The sequence below is a fragment of the Sinocyclocheilus rhinocerous genome, unplaced genomic scaffold (genome assembly GCF_001515625.1).
Source record: "Sinocyclocheilus rhinocerous isolate Xijiao unplaced genomic scaffold, SAMN03320098_v1.1 scaffold705, whole genome shotgun sequence".
In the NCBI taxonomy this organism is placed as follows: domain Eukaryota; kingdom Metazoa; phylum Chordata; class Actinopteri; order Cypriniformes; family Cyprinidae; genus Sinocyclocheilus; species Sinocyclocheilus rhinocerous.
In genome coordinates this window covers 1,666,759-1,687,968 of record NW_015630576.1, presented here as the reverse complement: position 1 = coordinate 1,687,968, position 21,210 = coordinate 1,666,759, and the positions used below count along the sequence as shown (strand labels likewise).

Sequence of the window (21,210 nt, the reverse complement as noted above, 5' to 3'; positions counted from 1 at the left end):
TTATTACATGTCATTCAGGTAATTGTTATAGTATTACTCGACCTGAATATCTGATTAGGTAAAGTAGGCTATGCTAGTTTAGCTTGCTTTCAATTTTTGGGGTGCAATAATAACTTTTAACTGGTTCTTGCATTGTCACCAGCTTATTTGGTCCCCATAAATACTATATATGATTATGTTTTACAAACAAATAAAGAAATTGCCTATTTATATCGTAAAAATGGGGTTGTATTGAGGTTTAATATTATAATTTGTTAAAGCTTAGACAGTCAGCGAGGCTGTCATTAGTTAAAACCTGTAGTGTTATTATTCAACATAAAAGTCAAACTTTTCTAAACTTCACAACATTCTATACGTAGTGGGCATTTTATGTCAGTTTTACCTGCATTTCGCCCTATGATTCCGAAAATTTAGTTTTCCTAATCGGCAATTTCCGAGAACCTTCGGCCCTTATCGTAAAGTATGTATTTGAATCGGTCGTGTTCGGGCATTTCCGGATTCACCGATAACGGTTGGAATGTTCAAATCTTCGATGCTAGTTTTGCTACTTTTGGCCTGGAGTGGATACTGAGCTAAGAAAGCAACTGAAGAAGGAGCAAAGAAACCAAAAAAGGAGGTGAAGAGGAGCCTGGCTACGGAATGACGGTGTTGCAGGAACCTGTCCAGGTATTTGAGCTAAATGTTAAAGCGCTCTGTTGCGGACCCAGTTGCGGGAGAAGACTTTTATCCAGCGCGAGAGACCGGATGATTGAGCGCTGCTACACCGTGGCCTCAGTTAGCAGCTAATGCTAACGGCCTCTGCCCTTTACCTCACACAAAACCTGCCTTTAAACATACCACACATTGCTTTTATTTTAATTTACAATAGCTGTTGTAATAAACTCAGTGCTTGTCAATTCAGGGCAGTTTGTTTGTTAATAGTTTTCAAGGAAGCTAATGTGTTGTCTTGCAGGTTAGCCAGCTATCTGATTTATTGGGATTTATGTGGGGATAGTTATGTTTTGTTTTGGCGCTAGTGTTAAAATATCAGCGGGGTTGAGGATAATTATAAATCGTGAAATTGAATGTTTACAGAGATGGCTGGTATTCACAAACACGCAATATATGAAGAATAAGTTAGCACAAACTAGTGCATTTGAAGAGATTTGGTGCATTAGCAATTTCTGGAGCTGGTTAGTTGTCTGAAATAGAAGCTCATCAGCGATAAAATCATAACATATAATTTCCTTATAGGGTTGAATTTTAAATGTATAAGTTATGGTGTTTAATGGGCCAACAAACGTCAAAGGTTGTGGGTTTTTATAAGTCTTTGTCAAATACCAGCTAGCCAATGGTTCCTCGAGCACATCTGCTAAACCTGTGTGTGTCTGTCAGGCAAAAACATCAGACATCAGTTCAAATGTATGTACAATGTTGGCTGTGTCTCAAAGGAAGAACGAGCTGCCTAACTAGAGAATGCATCTCATCTGTCAGTCAACATCATCTGGTTTCCCTCCTTATCTTCAGCCTTTGTATATACTGTCTGAAACCGTTCACCATTTCTTAAAACTGTGATCAAGACGTGACTTCATGACAGCAGATCATTTCATATACATGATGAATGTAAAAATCTCTGCAGTCAGTATCATTGTTTATATGGGAGCCCATTTAATTTGTAATGGTGATGTTCAGAAGTGTATACTTGCTGTCAGGTGGTAATAAAATCATCAACCCTAATTCATAAAGTGCTATGGTTTATCGTTGTTGTTACGCATACTCCTTTTCGTCAACTGTAAAAGGGATGAAGGTAACAGCAGTTGTGTTTTGGTCCATAGGCTGCTGTCTGGCATGCTCTGAACCACTACGCCTACCGAGATGCAGTATTCCTGGCAGAGAGACTCTATGCTGAGGGTAATTGCACAAATCGTTCTCCATACAGGCAGACAACATCCTCCATTTCCTCTCGTCTTTCAGAGCTGGCATTTCAGGCATTGCATTAAAACAAGTTTGTGTGACTCAAAATGGAAGCTGACATTTTTATTGATTTTACCCCTAAAGATAAATGGTTTAAAGTAACTTGCGCTTCATGCATTGTTGTTTTTAAAGCCTGAATTTAATTTTATACAGGGTTTCTGCAGGTCTTAAAAAGTCTTAATTCAACCTTCCACAAATTAAAGCCTAAACATTTTGGAGAAGAAATTAAAGTCATGAGGTCATGGCATTAAATGTTGCATGCACTGCAAAACATGAATATCTTCATCAGTATTTGTATTTTGTTTTCCAATACAAATAGCTAAACATCCCTAAATTGAGATACAATTTCTTGAGGTGCAAATTGAACATATGGTGTCTTGTTTTTTGAGAAACTGAACAAAATTAAGAGAGTTATAATGCTTTAAACAAATGTCTGTTACTGGGGTATGAAAACTTGTTTTCCCTTTGAATGAAGTTGATTTTTCTGGGCAGATATTTGTTGTTCTTTTAACCATAAACTCACTTTATATTGATAAAAGACAAGACTAACTTATTTTGTCATCTTTCTTCTCAAGTAAATGTATCTTGATTTAAGATTTTTTAGAGATTTGCACTGGAAAACAAAACTAAAATACTGAGGAAGTACATCACTTTTTTGCAGTGTGATCAGAAGGTACAGTAAAAATAATTTCCATATTCTAGTGGTTGGGAGCAGAGGTATTCAAGCCATAAGCTTCTTTTTTCCTGAGATCTGTTGAAAGTTTTGTTAAAAATCAAGTTTTGAGACTTTAAATAATACAAGAAAAGACATGTACAAGACATTTATATTTAGAGCGCATATTGAAGTTACATTTTCTTTGCTTGGCCTTAAATTTAGCTTCCTCTGAATTTTCTTTTCTTTTTTTCTTTTCCTCATCAGTCCGTTCAGAAGAAGCGCTCTTCCTGCTGGCTACGTGCTACTACCGTTCAGGGAAGGCGTATAAGGCCTACCACCTCCTGAAAGGACACAGCTGCACCACGCCACAATGCAAATACCTCCTCGCCAAGTGCTGTGTGGAACTGAGCAAGTATGGATGACTAATTATTCCCCCAACTAATCATAACTCATGACTCATCATCATCATATCCCTGTGTCTATATCTATGTTTATCTCTTCCAAAAGCTTAGAGTAAGGGTTGTTACTATAGTAAAATTTCAGTAGTTGTATTCAAATTTCACAATACTCAATACCTCACAATCCTCCAAACCTATGCTGAAGACCGTAGGCTCGTTTGAGATGCACCTAGCCTCGAGATGGGCGAGAGTAGGCGGCTGCAGTGAGGGGAGGAGTGAAATAAGTGCAGTCAAGATGGACAGTTCTGACCTCTCGAAGTGGAACAGATACCAACGAATTTACAGGCGGATATCGCGCTATTCACACTCATGCTCTGTTGCTGATAAACATTATATAATTTCAGTTCTGTTCCTTTTATATGAAAATAAATACAATGACACTCAAAGTATTTGCCATTTAATTCCATTCAAAAGGCGTATTTATCATCCATTTTTACTTTAATACAAACATGTAGTTTAGAATTTTTTACCGCAATACCGGTGTATGTCGCTTAAACAACGTTCAGAACGCTACACTGTTTGAAAGGGGTCCCTTTTCACTGTTGCACTGTGGTGAGGGAACAGCTGTATGTGTTACTAAGCGTGAAAGTTCCGAAACTGAAGCTGTAGAACTAATAGAACGTGATGACACAGAAGAACTAATCCACAATATCCACATTGACCGTCACAAATATCCACCGCCCCCTGCCATCAGCTCCCGCGTCTCACACACACGAGCGCGACTTTAGCACTAGATTTAGCAACTTTCAGACCTTTTTCCATAGAATATTCATACTGACAAACCTAGCAACTTTTTTGGATAAACCTTTGCTATGGTTCAGTTGGAAGATTTCTCCAGTGCTGTCTTTCCTCTCTCAATCAGTAGAAAATATGGTTAACACCCGGTCATGCATGAAAAAAAAAATACCGTCATGCACCGTGAAACCAGTATAATTTTGAAAAATACCGTGATATACATTTTTGGTCATACCGCCCAGCACTAAGTCGGCTGCGGTACGGCCAACTGAATGTGCTGCTTCTCTGCTGCTCACTGCACAGAATAAACGCGGAGAGATGTGATACTGCACTGGGAGAGTCAGACCTCGCGCTCGCGGGGCAGTACTGGTGACATCTTCCAACTGAATGACAGTTAAGGTTTATCCAAAAAAGTCACTAGGTTTGTCAGTATGTACCTTTTATGGAAAAAAGCTGCTAAAGGGGTCTGAAAGTTACTAAATATAGTGCTAAAGTCACGCTTGTGTGTGTGTGTGAGACGTGGGAGGGCAGGGGGCGGAGTAGGGGGCAGGAGTAGCTTCACCTTCGTTCAAGATTGACATCAGCTCTAAACACAGTTATTGTCATCTTATGAATTTGATTACGAATTTCTTGCAGTTTTGATTGATTTGTGTTTTTCTCCACTAGGTTGGCAGAGGGAGAGCAGATCCTGACCGGAGGGGTCCTGAACAAACAGAAGAGCCAAGATGACATCATTACTGAGTTTGGAGACTCGGCCTGCTTCACTCTGGCTCTGCTGGGGCAAATCTACTGGTAAGTTGAGCTTGTTTGGTTACTTGCCTTCACCTACTGAAATCAATGAACCTTAGTGAAGATACGAAAATATCTGCTTTGCAATTGTTCCTGGGAAAGAGCTGCTTGTGAGAGGCTGTGTTTAATTTGTTGGATGAAGCAGGCTGGTACCAAAGCTCTTTATCTGTAATGGGTTTAGAGGCAGACAGGGCTCTTTTGACTGTTTTGTTTTGCACTTGTGTAGAGCAGCACTCAGTTACTGTTGAGAGATTGCTTTAAGAGTTCTGAATATTCTCATAAGAGAGATTCCTTTCTCTTTCTGTACTTAATGATATGTTTTGTTAAATAGCCTCACAGCCTTTACACTTTTTGTTCATGTGCTAATAACCAAGAGTACAATCACTTTTGGGGATGTGAGTTTACTACACAACTAGGATTACATTTGTAATGTTTTTATTTTGACTGCAGTATACCTCCATAGACATCAGTAAGTTTGTTTTATTGTTCTCACTGTTCCTTTGGGTTTCTTCATGACTCTCTCAAAACACAGAGAATCTGTGTTTCTTGACAACTGTAAATGTGACATTTTCCTTCAGCCAATGATCCATTGTTATTTACATTAAATCCAGTAAAATCGTCTGTTTTCCTTGTCTAAGATTGTTGTTGGATTTTGAAGTTGTGGAAAACCAAAAATGCATTTTATGAAACATTTCCAGTGGCTAAAATTTTGATGATCATGCTCCTTTCGTTATCCCTGCAGCAAAACAGATCGGATAGCAAAAGGAGCTGAATGTTACCAAAAAAGCATGAGCGAGAACCCTTTCTTATGGTCTCCATTTGAGTCTCTTTGTCAAATCGGTGAGTTCCTTTCTCGTTATTAATTAGGGTCATCATAAGAACCTCATCCAAGCTGTGCAGTTACAAGACTCCCTGAGGAGAGGATGCCTGATAATGTGATTTTAAACTCTGCTCTCTGTGCAACAGGAGAGCGACCGGATCCAGAGCAGATCTTTAGATTGACCTCCTTGCAGAATTTCAGTGGAGGCAGTGGAGGAGTCGTACCCCCTCCTCCCATCAGCCCTGCACACACACCTAGTAACAACATGGGACACCGGCAGGTCGACACCGTCCTAATGGAGACCCCACAGGACACTTTGGTATGTCTTTCCTGTGGTTTTTCATGCATTTTGTTGTGTTTTATAGGGAGATATGTATGTGCATGAAGTATATGAGGTATTGTTTGGGGACATATTAGACGTTGTGAATTTGGATTGTCTTCTACATCATATCTTGGCATTGTCTTTCTTCTCTCTCTAAAGGAGCTAAACCGGCTCAATCTAGAATCTTCTAACTCAAAGTACTCCCTGAATACGGACTCCTCTGTGTCCTACATCGACTCCTCCGTCATATCGCCAGACTCTGTGCCACTGGGCACCGGTGGCTCACTATTATCCAAACAAATGCAAAACAAACCCAAGAGTGGCCGATGTCTGCTGGGGGGCATGGCCACACTTAGCCCCCTCACACCGAGGTAATGACCATAGATCACTAAGGCCGTCTCACCTCACACTTAACTGTGCATGAGGCTTTCTTAATGTAATCCCAAGTACTTTTTTATTGATTCAAATTATGGATGTGATGATTTGGCTCTTATGTTTTCATTCTAGTAATCTATCCGTTTAAAATTGTGTAGTTTTGGAATTTTGCCTCTGGAGCCAAGCCCGGGAGACCCAACATACTTGCAAAATTACAGTCACAGTGGAAGTGGGATGGAACCTCCTCCTCCGCCTGGCCCTCCGAAGAAGGTAAGCCGCCTTTATTTCTAGCAGCTTGCAATTAAAGTACTTCCATGGGATTTGAATTTTTCAGGGGCTGTGATCTACGCTTTTGTATAATTGTGTTTTTTCCTTAAAATCTTGTAACATTAGTCGAGGTTTATTTCACTAGAAAAAAAAGAGTAATGTAGTTTAGTTTTTACACCCTTTTTGTACACCTGTTTGTATTACTGTAACGTTAAGTCTTTGTTTGGCCAACCCAGTTAATTTTAGAAGAATGGGACAGGTTTCTGATACAAAAATTGTATTAATGTGTACTTTGTATGTAAATGTGATTTTGCAGCTTTTTTCTTTAAATTGTCTGGGTTAGTTAGTCTTAACATTTAATTCCACATGTTATGTTTCTTTGTAATTAATTGTGAAGTTTACTAGCTCTCTGCTGCACTAATTTCACTGTAGTACATAGGGTTGTGTCGGTGAGGAAATTTTCCCACCGGTTAATCGGCGTGTGACAACACCGGTAATACCGGTATCACCGTGGGGGCGGGGCGTTCCCTCTTTTCCTAGCTTTCCTTCGCTTTTAAATAGCTTGTAAAAGCGGTGTGCCCATTTTACTTTCACTTTAAAATAGCGGCAATTCGGAGTAAAGCAATTGTTCGTTTTTAGTTCGTTTGAATTGTCCCTCTTTTCCTCGATTTCCTTCGCTTTTAAATAGCTTAAAAGCATCGTGCTCATTTTACTTTCACTTTTGAATTAGCGGCAGTTCGGCGTAACTTTTATTAACAAAACAAATAAAAATACACCATGCTATAGGGCAGGCTATGCCTAATATAAATTAACAAATAACTTAAAAATCAAAACGACGGTGGGGGTCGGTGACGCGGTGGGCAAGTGACGTAACCGGTGTTGCGGCTTAACACCGGTATCACCGTCAACACCGTCTATCGCGGCAAGCCTAGTAGTACATTGAACTCTTATTCAAAAAAGAGTGTGAAAAACCTCTCTGTGTTCTATTTATAATACAAACTGTCCAAATCAAATCTTCAAAATTTTATTTATGTAAGGTTTATTAAAAAATGTTTTACTAGACAAAAATAGTCTTTATATAATCAAACTGTAAATTTTAAATGATGTCTTTTAAAACAATAGTTTTTGCCATTTCAGGCCGTCAGTAGAATCAGCCAAGTGGGGACGAAGTCAGTGTTTGCACAGAGTGGAAACAGCAGAGAGGTCATTCCAAACCCTTTCAACCAAACTCAGACCACTGCCCCACAAACCAGGTACATGTCACCACACTTTTCTACAGGCAACTGATGATAATGGCTTCTGATGACATCTCTTTCTGCTTTGTAGTACTACACCGCAAGTGCTGAGCCCAACAATTGCTGCTCCCCCAAATGTGCAGCCACGGCGGAGCTCAAGACTCTTCACCAGTGCCAGCTCCACTGCCAAGGTACTGTCTTTCACACGTACAAGTTTATGCATACACTCCTGAAAATCCTCAGCCACTCTTTAGAGGAAGTGTTATCAACACTCTTTATGATGGAATTGAACAGGAGAACAGCAAGAAGCTGAAAATGAAGTTCCCAACCAAGATTCCTAACCGAAAGACCAAAACGAAAACGGGTAAGGGAGGAATCACCCCATCTAACCTGAATGAAAGCATCGAGATCCTCAAGCTTGATTCTTCCATATCAGAAGGAAAAGGCAACATCAGCTCACCGCAGTTCCAGGCTTTTAATCTACAAAAGGCTGCTGCAGGTATTTGAGATTTGTTGTCTTTTTAAGATGTATTTAAGGAATAAAATCTAATCAAATGCAATCAAAACAATTCTTTTTTTTTTTATGAAATATTGCAGTATTTATATTTTAATTATAATAATATATTTTAATTAACTAATTATAATAATATAAATAATACATTTTATTATGTGCACTCATTTTTTTTTATTCATGTGCCCTCATAATCTTTAATCAAAATATCTCTTAGATGTTACAATAGAGAAGAAAACACTATCACAACTTCCGTTTCATGTTGACTTCAAAGAACTATAAACAAATTATAACATTTGTTAAAAAGAAAGTGAATCCTATTATTAGGATTATTAAATATGATGCATTTTGAAAATGTAACTCCACCTAAACTTGAATTTGTTTCCTCTGTTTTATTCAGATGGGCTGATGACGTTGATGCGGGATATTGGGAGGGGCTATCTTGCTCTCTGCTCTTACAACTGCAGAGAAGCCATTAACATCTTGAGTCAGCTGCCTTCACACCACTACAACACAGGCTGGGTGCTGGGTCAGATCGGACGAGCTCACTTTGAATTGGCTGAATACATGCAGGTGAGTCGGGCTTGTTGAAATTAGCAGGAATTTATCAATGGTAGAAAATGGAGACAAAAAAATGATTCAAACAGTGAATTGCAGAAAAGATAATCAAGACTGAATTTTTGTGTCCGTTTAACCAGGCGGAGAGGATTTTCTCAGAAGTCCGGCGTATTGAGAGCTATCGAGTGGAAGGTATGGAGATCTATTCCACAACACTCTGGCATTTACAAAAGGATGTGGCGCTTTCCGCCCTATCTAAAGATCTCACTGACATGGACAAAAACTCACCAGAGGTACCTCTCTCGGAGTAATATAGCAAATGAGCAGGGTTTGCAGATCTTGAATGCTTTTACTTATGGTTTATTTCTTCCTCTCTCTGTGTACAGCCCTGGTGTGTAGCTGGTAACTGTTTCAGCTTACAGCGGGAACATGACATAGCCATTAAGTTCTTCACAAGGGCCATCCAGGTGGACCCCAGCTTTGCATACGCATACACACTATTAGGGCATGAACTAGTTCTCACAGAGGAGCTGGAGAAAGCCCTGGGCTGCTTCCGCAATGCTATACGCCTCAATAAACGTCACTACAATGCCTGGTACGGTTCAGACTCTACTCTTTGGCTTTGGAAATGAGACACTACTTTAAATGAAACCAGAAATGTGAAAAAATAAAACTGTTCATTTTATATTGTCATTGTTAGTTTCAATTATGAAAACCACTTGTCATTTTTAGTTAAAAGGCTCAGTGTTTCTGTCTTTTAGGTACGGCTTGGGAATGATTTACTACAAGCAGGAGAAATTTAACCTAGCCGAGATTCATTTCAAGAAGGCTTTGAGCATCAATCCTCAGAGCTCTGTGCTGCTTTGTCATATTGGAGTGGTGAGTAAATCTAATGCAGAGAAAATAATGCTAATCTAAAGTAAAGCAGCCCACACACTCATTTCTTTGGGAAATAATAGTGCAAGATTGTTGCATGACCTTATTTATTTTGAATTTGTTAATGCCAGACTAGCATACCTGTACTTGTTTATTATACATAAATAGGTGAAAGACATGGTGCCGACTGTTCGAATTTTTGATGCTTGAATTGTTGCATTGCTGCATCTTCATATCCTTTCTCATGTGCTCCATGCGGTACTAGCAAGGTGTACCTAATAAAGTGGCCAGTGAGTGTACATTTAGATACATTTACTTGAGATTGAGATGCAAATTAAAAAAACAACAAAATTTTAATACATTTATGCTTAAAACAAACAAATTTAAGAATGTTTGGATATTTGTACTGGAAAACAAGACAAAAATACAGAGGAAGAACATCACTTTTTGCAGTATGATCAAAAGGTAAAAATATTTTCATATTCTGGTGGTTTGGAGCAGAGGTATTCAAGCCATAAGCTTTTTTTTTTTCTGAGATCTGTTTGAAGCAACTTTGAAGCATTGCTAATGCAAAACATTTACATTTAGACACCATATTGATGTCTTCCAATAAATGTATTCCTTGAATTTTCTTTACTTGGTCTAAAAAGTCTTAAATTTACCTTCAGAAACCATCTTTTTGAAATTGAACTAATTTATTCTTTACAGGCAGCTTTCAGGTTCAACATGCTTTGAAGAAATCAGACCATGCACTGGAGACCCTCAACAGAGCCATTAGCATCGACCCCAAGAACCCGCTATGCAAATTCCATAGGGCCTCTATTCTCTTTGCCAATGAAAAGTACAAGGTACTCCCCAACTTGTATCATGACATTAAGCAGTCAAGATTCAGCATTCACTCGTTCTTTCACAAATTAAGGCATCAAAAGGTCTTAAATTGCAGCAGAAAGTCTTAAAGTCGTGGCATTAAATGTTGCTTGCACTGCAAAAAAACAAAAAACAAACCTGTTTTCCAAAACAAATGGGCTCTGCAGGAGCTTGAAGAGCTGAAACAAATAGTGCCCAAAGAGTCCCTTGTTTACTTCTTAATAGGAAAGGTACTCCTACAACTCAGTTGTATACTTCTGTGTATTTTTTTTTTAATCAAATATATCTTTTACTAAAAAATATTCATCATCTATATAGGTCTATAAGAAGCTTGGCCAGACTCATCTGGCGCTAATGAACTTCTCTTGGGCCATGGACTTGGACCCTAAAGGGGCCAATAATCAGATCAAAGAGGCCATAGATAAGCGATACCTCCCAGATGATGACGAACCTGTCACTCCTGATGACTATCCCTACTACTCAAGTAAGTCTACTACGCAGTGAGCCATTTAAGTGGCCCTGTGTGCACTATGTAATGTTGTTCGTTGCTCTCAGCAGCGGAGGTGGAGGAGTCACAGGAGAGCAGTATGACGGACGCTGATGACACGCAGCTCCACACCACGGAGAGCGATGAGGTTCTGTAGCCCCCGACACCACTCTGGACTTTGAAACAATGCCAATTTGGGGCCTACTTGAAGACTTCAGCTCTGGAAAAAGGAGGAAGAAGAAAAAAAGGAAAACAAACTGCTGCTAATAACAGTACCTCCTCATTTGTCGTTTTATTTTCATCATTCGTTCTTGCCTTTTTCCACCGCCTCGTCATCATGCCATAGAGGTCTCTCATCGGTCTGATCTTCTGGTCCTGTCTCATCCCTCATCGTCACTGGCAGGCGTCCCTTATCGCAGACAGAATTCAAGTTCTGCCTGAGCTCAAATTGCCCAGATTTGCCAATGACTCCACTGTCTTCTCAACAAGTTAATTGTCAGTTGAAGACTCAAAAAAGAGCCACAGACATTCATGGATGTTCCTGTCTTAATGCTTAGGCCTTTTATGTTATTTTATCGGCATTTACTCTGAATAAAGACCTGTGTAAGAGTTGGTAGTCCTTTGATTCCTCTCCCCTCCCTTTTTCATCATGGAACGTATTTGCTGGGAGAAAAAAAGCACTTTCTGTCCACATCAAAAAAGCGTTTGGCATGATTTTCAACGTAAACTGCATATCTTCTATCAGATTACCATCTGTTTAGAAGAACAATGTTTTTGAACGTTAACTAGAAAGTACCAGTTCTGGATGATGCCGATCTTTTTCCACCAGATTTTAAAACTTGTGTGTGTGACTGATGCTCAAGAAGCACTTATGTTTAAAAAAAAAAATGTTGTCTTAATCGGAAAAATGTGTCACTCTCACACTCATCTGTTCCGCTCTTATCTACCTTCAAAACATCCAAATCCATGTTTTTTGCCCAGCTGCAAGACATTGATTAGAGCATTGTTGATTAAATTATAAGCGTATAGGTGGGGTGGTTCCTTGACACCCTTTCATCTGTGTTTAGGAAACCAGACCACAGTGTCCAAATTAACAACACTATTGTATGGCACAGTGACCAGTGGTCAGACTTCTTGAGACAATTTTCTGAAATGTTGGTGCTGTTGAGGACAATACTGATGAACATAGAAAATCTGCACAAAGTGTCTTTCATGGATTTTATTTTACCAGAACATGTTTATTATTATAAAATGTTTTTGATCTCTGCTAAATGCTTCGTATTGTACATTTTAAGGAATTAAAAGTAATAGAATAAACAACTTTGACTGAAAGTCCTGATGTGGTCATTGAAGGGAAATGCGAAGCCTAGTACGTTGATCCACACTTTGGTTTCTTCTTAAACACTATCTTTGAATGTTCATAGGTTTGTAAAATTACCACGGTTTACACGAAAATGCCATGATTGCTAGTTATTGATACTAATGTGAAATATAATACGTGAAATATAAAATGCGATCTTGCTTCAGTGGACAATTAAAGGTTTCAGCACTTGTAACGTGATTATGAATGTCTAATAATAATAATTTATTTCCATAGATAAACGTTGACATTTACAAAATCGTTTGGGAGACTGACAACAGCTAACAATGATACGGCGATATTAAGCTTTATGTTAGGCCTAATTTAAGTTCAGCCGTGACCGTGTGTTTGGTACATATGTATTAAACAGTCAATAACATCTAACAAAAATCAACTCTTTAGCAAAGTTACAGTTTTTTACTTTCACTCGTAAGCCCATCTCTTGCTAAAAACATAAAAACCAGCCAATCAGCGGCCGCCTTTCCGCCCACTGACCAATCACAGGTTGAAATGAGGCGGTACTTCCGGCTCAAGTCTGGTTGATCTGTGCAGGTAAGTGAACGTGAATTCTGTACTCTGTCATTTAAAATATACTTATTTTTGCTATTTTCGTATGGGCAAAATACTGCTTTCAACGTAAAATGTTGAATAAGATCTAGAAGAAAACGGTGTTTTATTTTTCCTCTCATTCAGTGAGCGGTAGACATTATGACAAAGTAATTTCATCCCGGAGATTGCAGTCAACAGGCCAAAAATTGTTTGGGTACAAAAAATCTCTCGGTCTGTCAGAATTAACCACCAGATAAAATTAAAACAACTCTAAAATTGACATGTTTCCTGTAGTTACAGTTGAAAATGTCCGCTAAAAACTGACCCTGTGAATTCGTCTTCAAGATGTGAGTGGGGATGAAAGAAAGGCTATAATACAGCAGAGACTATCAGCTGATGATGTTAGCATGCTAAACCTACAGTCAACGGGCCTATGAGTAAATGAAATTAATATTGTACTTTATTTAAAGAACTTATCTAATTAATAGATGATGTAATATTCGTATTCATAATATCCATTATTTGTTTTCTATACAAGTTACGTATAGTGTAAGTTCTACACGAAGTTACATTGGAATTGATTGTATGTGGTTGTGTTTAAAAACCTAGTGAGCTGCCTATTTAGACAGCATTTGGAACGCGCGTGTGCCGTCAGAAATGCTGTCTAGGTAGGCGGCTTGTTTGCTTTTGAAACACAGTCCGTAACTCCATCATCTGCCTTCGGAAGCGCAGTTGCTAAAGCGCTGTTTGTTTTGGATTTGACTTTTTTGTTAGTCTTTCCCCCCCTTCATTTATTTACATTTTAATGATCTATTAAGCTTAACTTACTTACGTAAATGCGTTTAAAATCTCTTTTTATTGTTTTCCCAAGATCTGATAGTGGCAGACTAACGACATGTTTACAGTAACGTTAGCTCTATTTTATGTAACGAATATTTAGGTTTGATATTTAAACCTTAAAATATAACGTTTAAACAATTTTGAGAGGGATTAAAGTGTAAAACACCTGGCCAAAGTTAATTTATGTAATTCAGACTTAATATTTAAAAATGTATCTAACAATTTATGTATGCATGTAAATGCTAACAGTCGTTTTTTTTATTTTTATTTTTTTTTTTTATACAGACTGCAGGTTGAACCACTGCCTTGTTCGTTTTGGAGTTTACAAATTACATTTGGATTAATAATGGAGGTTCCAGTAAACCATCGGATTAAACGGAACCCAGTCATTTCTAAGGTCTGACACTCTTTTAAGTCATATGTGTATTTCCATCTGTTTTAATACATTCACGTGTACTATTTTAGGGGAATGTACTTGCAGTATGCATACTTAAAGTTATTAGAATAAGCAGACAAAAATGGTCAGCTAAATAACAATTGCCACTGAAAGCTAGTTAAAAATATTCCCTTTTTAAACAGTAGATGGTGCTGTCTTTTTGTTTATGAGGGCCTCTAGAAACAGGAAGCTTAACTAGGTTTCATAATTTCTAACCTACTATGATAAAAGCTGCCTTAGCCACAGAGTTTTAAGATAGAAATGTACTCCGTTACCTTTTAATTCCACATTTAATTATTCACTTTTTGCCATTTTTTTGTCTTTGTGCCTGATTATAACTACTATCACTACAATTCTTGCATTTTAGTTCAGTTTACATGCAGGGTTCAAGAATAACATTTATTTTAATGCATAGCTATTCAGTGCAGTGTCATCTGATTTCTTTAGTGTTTTTAGGTCATATTGTACTTCATTTAGAATGTTTTTCTCGAACACTTCCTGTCTCTTAGTCATTTTAGAGACCCTTGAGTTCCCTCTACTGGCACAACATTTATTTTAGAGCTTCTTTCTAGAAACATTCAACACTGGGCAGGGCTCTAGGTACTATTTATGGTGTTCATTTCATCTTTATGTTATACTGTGTCATGCTATGCTACTTTGTTAAGGATTAAACATTTTAACTATGGGCAAATTAATATTTTGACCGTTTTCGACTAAATACGACCATTTCAATAGAATATTTTGGTGCTAGAGTAAATTTTCGCCTCACCGTGGCGCCCCCTATTGTCTTGACGCATTATGACAGGAAGCTTAGCGCCTCTAGCGGCCAGTCCGAGCAGCGCGTCTCTCTCCCGCCAGCCACTGCGCCGCTCCGCTTCTTTCTGTTTGTCAGACTCGCGATCCGAGAGAGGAACGAGCCGCCATTTTCCGAGCTCGTCGCTTTCCCCTCGAACGACAACAATAAAAAACGGACAAAAGCGGGGTTTTCTCAGCCGACATCGAGCACGAAGACCTTCCGGAGAAGGAGAGAAGGGACTGCGCTCAAAGAACGACCGGAAAAGGGATACATTTCACTGCTTTTGCGCGGCTTTTGTCGGGGACGATTGAAAAACAGCCGACTAGGCTCCTATAGCTCGACTGCCCCCGTTTCTTTCGCCCATTTCGTGATTCCTAAACGCAGCCCGGAGGAGTGGGAGGAGGAAAAGGAGGGGGTTACCGAGCACCGGAGCGCGCGAGAGGCCCGGGATTTTTCCACCTGAACGTGCAACAGCGGAATCTGCATCTGGATAATTGCTTCTGCCTGTCAGTTATTACTGCTATATTTCTTAAGCGTGGGGATTTATTACATACATTTCCCCCGGAATCGGCTCCTCATCACGTGGTAGGTTCCTCCTTTTCTCTTTGTTAGTTTAAAACTCGCTAGCGTGAGGCAACTCGAGACGTTTTTAGCGCATTTATGCACTTAAATCGACGCGCGGTGAAACGGTGCACGTCGAGGGCACGTTAACTCTACAAATGCGGACGCTTTTCGCTCTCCGTAGTTATTTTCCAACGTTTGTTCTTGTTAAACCCGTGAAGTAGGCGGCGTTGAAAGTCAGACCATCAAGGTTGCAAAATCAGCCAGACGTAATTATACGTGTCAGTATTACGAAAGCGCGTAGTTGGTAATCAAGCGCGACACGAGTTCGTTCACGCTTTACATTGAGTAACGTTAGGTTAAACGCATGCAGTGTACGCGTGTGTGAGCGCTGGGTGGGTGCGCAGTATATGTCTGCTGCATCTAGATCAGTAGGCTTTCGCTTGTGCTGGTGCGAATCGTATGCATTACTATCTCAGTTACTGGATGTTGTCCCAGGCCTTTGCGTTACATGGATTTCCAGTCATACAGATTAATTGTAATACAGTCAACGCGAGCTGGCCCTTTAAGACTCAACATTGGGGCTAAAAAAATATGAGAATAAATGTTATTCTAATATCTTCTAAAGAAAATAAGTCACAAATTGATTTCCGATATCTGTTCAGTACGAAATATACGCATGTATGTGCAAAAAAATGATGCAATCGGGTGGTAAACAGTTACAACTTTTGCATTAAGCCTGGACACGGGGAATTATGTTAGGTGTAACTAGCTGCATATAACTAGCTGCATTACATAATATTTGGTTGTTTTCCCCCTCTTTTTTCCCTCCGGTTCTGTCCTCGCACCGCCGAACCGGACTGACGTCGCAAAAGCATTCTTATTAGAACCCTTTACGCCGCGCAACATTCGTCTGCGTCTCGATACGTTCCTAATAACGTACAAAAATGCCGTTTTAGTAGGCATCACGCCAGTTTTTGAAACGCTGCCAGCGATTCTTCATGGCCTTAAACTCGCCCTAACCCTTATTTTCCGTATAATCTGGGGGTTTATTTATATTTAGCTCAGTATTTTGCCTGGTTATGGACAGCAGAGGGCTTTATGTGTAATAGAACATTAACCTGCACAACCTGTGGTTAGTGTAACGCGCTGTACTTTTCCATTATATAATGTGTTACGTTACATATTTTTCGCAGCACTCACTTGATCTCAGCTCTCAAATATAACAGGTTCCGTTCCGCATGTGTACGTGATGTTTATGGTTTAAAGAGACATCCGTGATGTTTTGTTCCTGATTAATGACGCGATTTTATTGCTATATGTCTTTCGTGGCAAATTTGACTTTTGAACCTTGATCTGTTTTGCCCTTTATAGGACGTTCAGATACATTACATATTGTCTGTCCCACAAGACATCGACTGTTATTTATTAAATGGAGGCCTATTTGTTTCTCTGAAACCTTTTGTTTTTCCCCTAGATGGGGTTAAAACATGGTTGAAACAAAGCCTTGCTATTTACATTTAGTAGGTTAAACGCGTGCAGTATGAGTGTGTGTGAGAGCACGGGGTGGGTGCGCAGTATATGTCTGCTGCATCTAGATCAGTAGGCTTTCGCTTGTGCTGGTGCGAATCGTATGCATTACTATCTCAGTTACTGGATGTTGTCCCAGGCCTTTGCGTTACATGGATTTCCAGTCATACAGATTAATTGTAATACAGTCAACGCGAGCTGGCCCTTTAAGACTCAACATTGGGGCTAAAAAAAATATGAGAATAAATGTTATTCTAATATCTTCTAAAGAAAATAAGTCACAAATTGATTTCCGATATCTGTTCAGTACGAAATATACGCATGTATGTGCAAAAAAATGATGCAATCGGGTGGTAAACAGTTACAACTTTTGCATTAAGCCTGGACACGGGGAATTATGTTAGGTGTAACTAGCTGCATATAACTAGCTGCATTACATAATATTTGGTTGTTTTTCCCCTCCTCGTTGTGTCTTCGCCCCGCCGAACCGGATTGACGTCGCGAGAGAATTTTTATTAGAACCTCCTCGCGCCGCGCAACATTAGGCTGCGTCTCGAAACGATCGTAATAATGTACAAAAATGCTGTTTTCGCACGCATCACGCCAGCTTTTGAAACGCAGCCAACGTTTTTTTATGGCCTTAAAATCGCCCTAACCCTTGTTTTCCGTATAATCTGCGGGTGTATTTACATTAAGCTCAGTATCTTGCCTGGTTGTGGACAGCAGAGGGCTTTAAGTGTAATAGAACATTAACCTGCTCAACCTGTGGTTAGTGTAACGCGCTGTACTTTTCCATTATATAATGTGTTACGTTACATATTTTTCGCAGCACTCACTTGATCTCAGCTCTCAAATATAACAGGTTCCGTTCCGCATGTGTACGTGATGTTTATGGTTTAAAGAGACATCCGTGATGTTTTGTTCCTGATTAATGACGCGATTTTATTGCTATATGTCTTTCGTGGCAAATTTGACTTTTGAACCTTGATCTGTTTTGCCCTTTATAGGACGTTCAGATACATTACATATTGTCTGTCCCACAAGACATCGACTGTTATTTATTAAATGGAGGCCTATTTGTTTCTCTGAAACCTTTTGTTTTTCCCCTAGATGGGGTTAAAACATGGTTGAAACAAAGCCTTGCTAGACCCAACCCCACCCCCCGCCCCCCGCCCACCCAATATATAGATACTGTATTGATCCAAAATGGGAAATGTCATGTGTCTCTCTCTCATGCTGTTTGTTTTCCGTTCGCTCTCTTATTTCCTGGTTTTGAGGTCCTTTGTGTTCTGTACTGGAACATCAATCTGTTTGAGATGTTTTTCTCCATATTAAACTTGCTCTCTTGTACACAGCACATGTGTTGAATTGTTAAGGTCTGTCTGTGGGATATTTTAAGAGTCTGTAAGGGTCGGCATATGATTATGAGCTGTTGTGTACTTTCTTTTCGTTCCATCCAGATTTATCATTGTCCTACATCCCCTCCTCACAGGAAGAGCTGTTATGTAACACCTCAATACCATTGACTAAGTGCCTTAATTTTTTCAAGGCGGTGCAGTCATTTGGAAATTTTGATTTTTCCCCCTGTGATTTTAAGGGCAAGAAATGAGCTCTAGGTAGAGCAATGTGACCTTAAAGTCATGTTGACACTCTAGTATATTGTTTTTTAATTTGTCTGTTACTTTCTTGATATAAATTTTGTGTGGGTCGCTGCAGATCTCAGCTGTTGAGCTGCATGGAATTGTTATTTTTGGCTCCCATGTTGTTGAAGGCTGTCGGAGTGAATTTGAAAGATAATTGAATTATTTCTTTGAGGCATTTAAATCAATCTTTCTTTAATCCTGTTATGATCCATTTGAGTATTGATACCCATACTACTCTGTGTAATAATTACACAATCAATGTCAGTTTGAAGTATAAATCAATGTCACCTACAGTACCTGCTTTTTGTCTGACCTCCAAACCCCAAGGCCTGGTTTTATTTTAAACTTAAAAGTCTTAGCTCTTAACTTGTATCTGTTAAGTGAACTCTGTTCTTTTTGGCAGGGGATTAGTTTGGCAAGACTTTTCTCTCTGGGAGGTTAAAAATGAAAAGTGAAAGAAAGTGCAAGCTGCTGACAAGCAGTGTCTGGAGACATCAAGGATGTTCTGGAAAGTTCAAGGCCAGGGCTGGAGACATCCACCGGACCATTTGCCTGGGAGCAGAGAGGAGTCCGTTAGATTGTGAGACAGGACCACCTGTTTAATGTGTTTGGGAAAAATAACCTGACATGGTGGCCTGCACCCAGAGATGGTTGTCATTTAAGTCCAATTAACATGAATTATCTATTACAAGGGCGAGTGTATCTGTATTACAAACAACAGGCCTTTTTTTGTGGGTGAAAGTTATTTGCTTTAAGTCTTTTTAAATGAAATGCTTTCTGATTTCAGTCTTTAAGGGCTTCTGTAAGTAAATTCACCCAGCTGGGAATTAGGGCCGAACGATTTTGGAAAATAATCTAATTGCGATTTTTGTTTTTTTTTACCAATATTGCGATTGCGATTTAATATGCAATTATTTTTTAAAGCTCTTTATGTTCTGTATTATTCAACAAAGACAAGCTATAAATCATTGTATAGTATGACCAACACACTATTAGATAGATTAAACATAAATGTTCTTTTCTGTAGGCCAGGCCTATATGTTACGATGAAATTAGGTGATGCATGAATTGATATGAATGACATTTTTATTTAACAACTACAATCACAGTATATTGACTGATTTGTTGAACTTCCAACCTTGTAAGCATGTAATAATTATGACAACATAAAGCACTGACAAATAAGCCTGGTGTAAACATTAATATGAATTCAGTAACAAATCACACAAAGTAGATTGCAGAAATATAAAAACAAATCTGTTGCATTACCACACTACTTTAGGTAATTCAAAGTCACTGTAATAAACATATGTAAACATGTGCACTGCACTTTTTAAACACTGTCTGTTAACTTGTAATGTAGTGGTTCTCGAACTTTTTTGGTCGCGCCACCCTTTAAACCTATAAAAAAATCTGACCCCCCTCCTTTCCCGAATCTCCATTCCACCTCAGACTACCAAATAATTTCACTAAACATTATGAAAAATCTGTGTTTTTTCATTAAAAAAACCTACAGGGAAAAAAACACCTGCATCACTTGAAACATTGAAAAATAGCATAGAGAGAATAACTGTTGTTATTATTATTATTCTCTCTCTGTTATTTATTTATTTTTTGTGGGTTTCATGCTGTCCTCTAAGGCATAGGACACACACAGGCTTTCCTCCTCATCAACGACATTAAACACTGTGTCTACACCGGACGCGAGTGGCAAAATACAGTAGAAACGGTAAACTGATGCCTTGTTCTATTTATGACGTACTGACACAAAGTTAAAATGATTTGCAACGGTCGCTTTGTCGCGTCCAGTGTACAGTAGAGCTGTTGTCCTTATACTTTCTCTCGCCGTACTTTGATGTCATACACCGATCTGATCTTCAAGTCGCACACACCTCTTTACTCTCGCGTGTCACGTGACCGTGTAATCGCAGCCTCTGCAATTGAAAAATCGAGTTTTTTCATATCGCGATATTATCGCAAATGCAACTAATCGTTCAGCCCTACTGGGAATACTTGAGTCATATGGAAGACTTCAAGACTCCATGAGAATGTTGAGTTGCCCTTCTGTCTCTTAAGTCAAAGATTTTCTTTATTTATTTATTTTTTTACGTAGATCTTCTGAAGAGAATGATAACACAGAATAATTACACTTTAAAGAACAAGTGTCCACTGCTGTTGTGTTTCTCAAACCAGCTGTGTCAGTGTTGTTAAAAGTTGTTAGCCAAGGTTAGTCCAAACCTAGGGTTTAAAGTAGGGATGCACCGTGTTACTTTCACTGTTAATTTTTTTGCTCTGTGGTACATCATTTTTTTTAAATAAAGGCTTTATTAAAGCTTTTAATAAAGGCGCTCTCTCATACACGCCTACCTTTACACAGTCAAAAAGATAAGCTCTCATTCACACACTTCCTCCTCAGGCCAGACTGTGAGAAATTTCATCTAGACATTACAACCGCTTGAAATCATTTTTATTTAATTGAACGTATTGATTGTGTTTGAGTTTTAATCACAGTTGAATGTGAATGATCATTTTGCAATGAAATATCCCTGTTTTAGTTCAAAAAAAGAACAAGGTTATCACTTATTTA

The 21,210-nt window shown here is 38.9% G+C and overlaps 2 protein-coding genes across 6 annotated transcripts in view; both read left to right on the top strand.

Annotated features, from left to right (window-relative positions):
* Positions 1-499: 499 nt before the first annotated feature.
* LOC107740649 (cell division cycle protein 27 homolog) lies at positions 500-11,602 on the top strand. 2 transcript variants are annotated; one of them, XM_016553155.1, is made up of 19 exons: positions 500-666; positions 1,815-1,890; positions 2,873-3,020; positions 4,468-4,593; positions 5,333-5,430; positions 5,557-5,729; positions 5,892-6,103; positions 6,266-6,377; positions 7,512-7,627; positions 7,701-7,800; positions 7,904-8,108; positions 8,521-8,693; positions 8,819-8,971; positions 9,065-9,273; positions 9,440-9,557; positions 10,274-10,403; positions 10,578-10,651; positions 10,740-10,905; positions 10,980-11,602. In XM_016553155.1, exons 1-19 carry the CDS (start codon positions 640-642, stop codon positions 11,063-11,065), a joined length of 2,502 nt encoding a protein of 833 aa, XP_016408641.1. In that variant the 5' UTR covers positions 500-639; the 3' UTR covers positions 11,066-11,602. The 2 variants fall into 2 exon arrangements, with proteins under 2 accessions (XP_016408641.1, XP_016408639.1); XM_016553153.1 differs by lacking the exons at positions 10,578-10,651; positions 10,740-10,905; positions 10,980-11,602 and having other exon boundaries at positions 7,904-7,973; positions 8,046-8,108; positions 10,274-10,525.
* A 1,199-nt stretch (positions 11,603-12,801) lies between these two features.
* LOC107740647 (KAT8 regulatory NSL complex subunit 1-like) overlaps positions 12,802-21,210 on the top strand; it is a 75,823-nt gene continuing 67,414 nt past the window's right edge. For 2 of the 4 annotated variants that reach the window (XM_016553151.1, XM_016553149.1), the window contains exon 1: positions 14,974-15,474. The gene's annotated coding sequence lies outside the window, so the exon portion shown is untranslated. Of the gene's footprint in view, positions 12,821-13,942; positions 14,055-14,973; positions 15,475-21,210 lie in introns of those variants that run through there. The other 2 variants (XM_016553150.1, XM_016553152.1) reach the window with 2 other exon arrangements.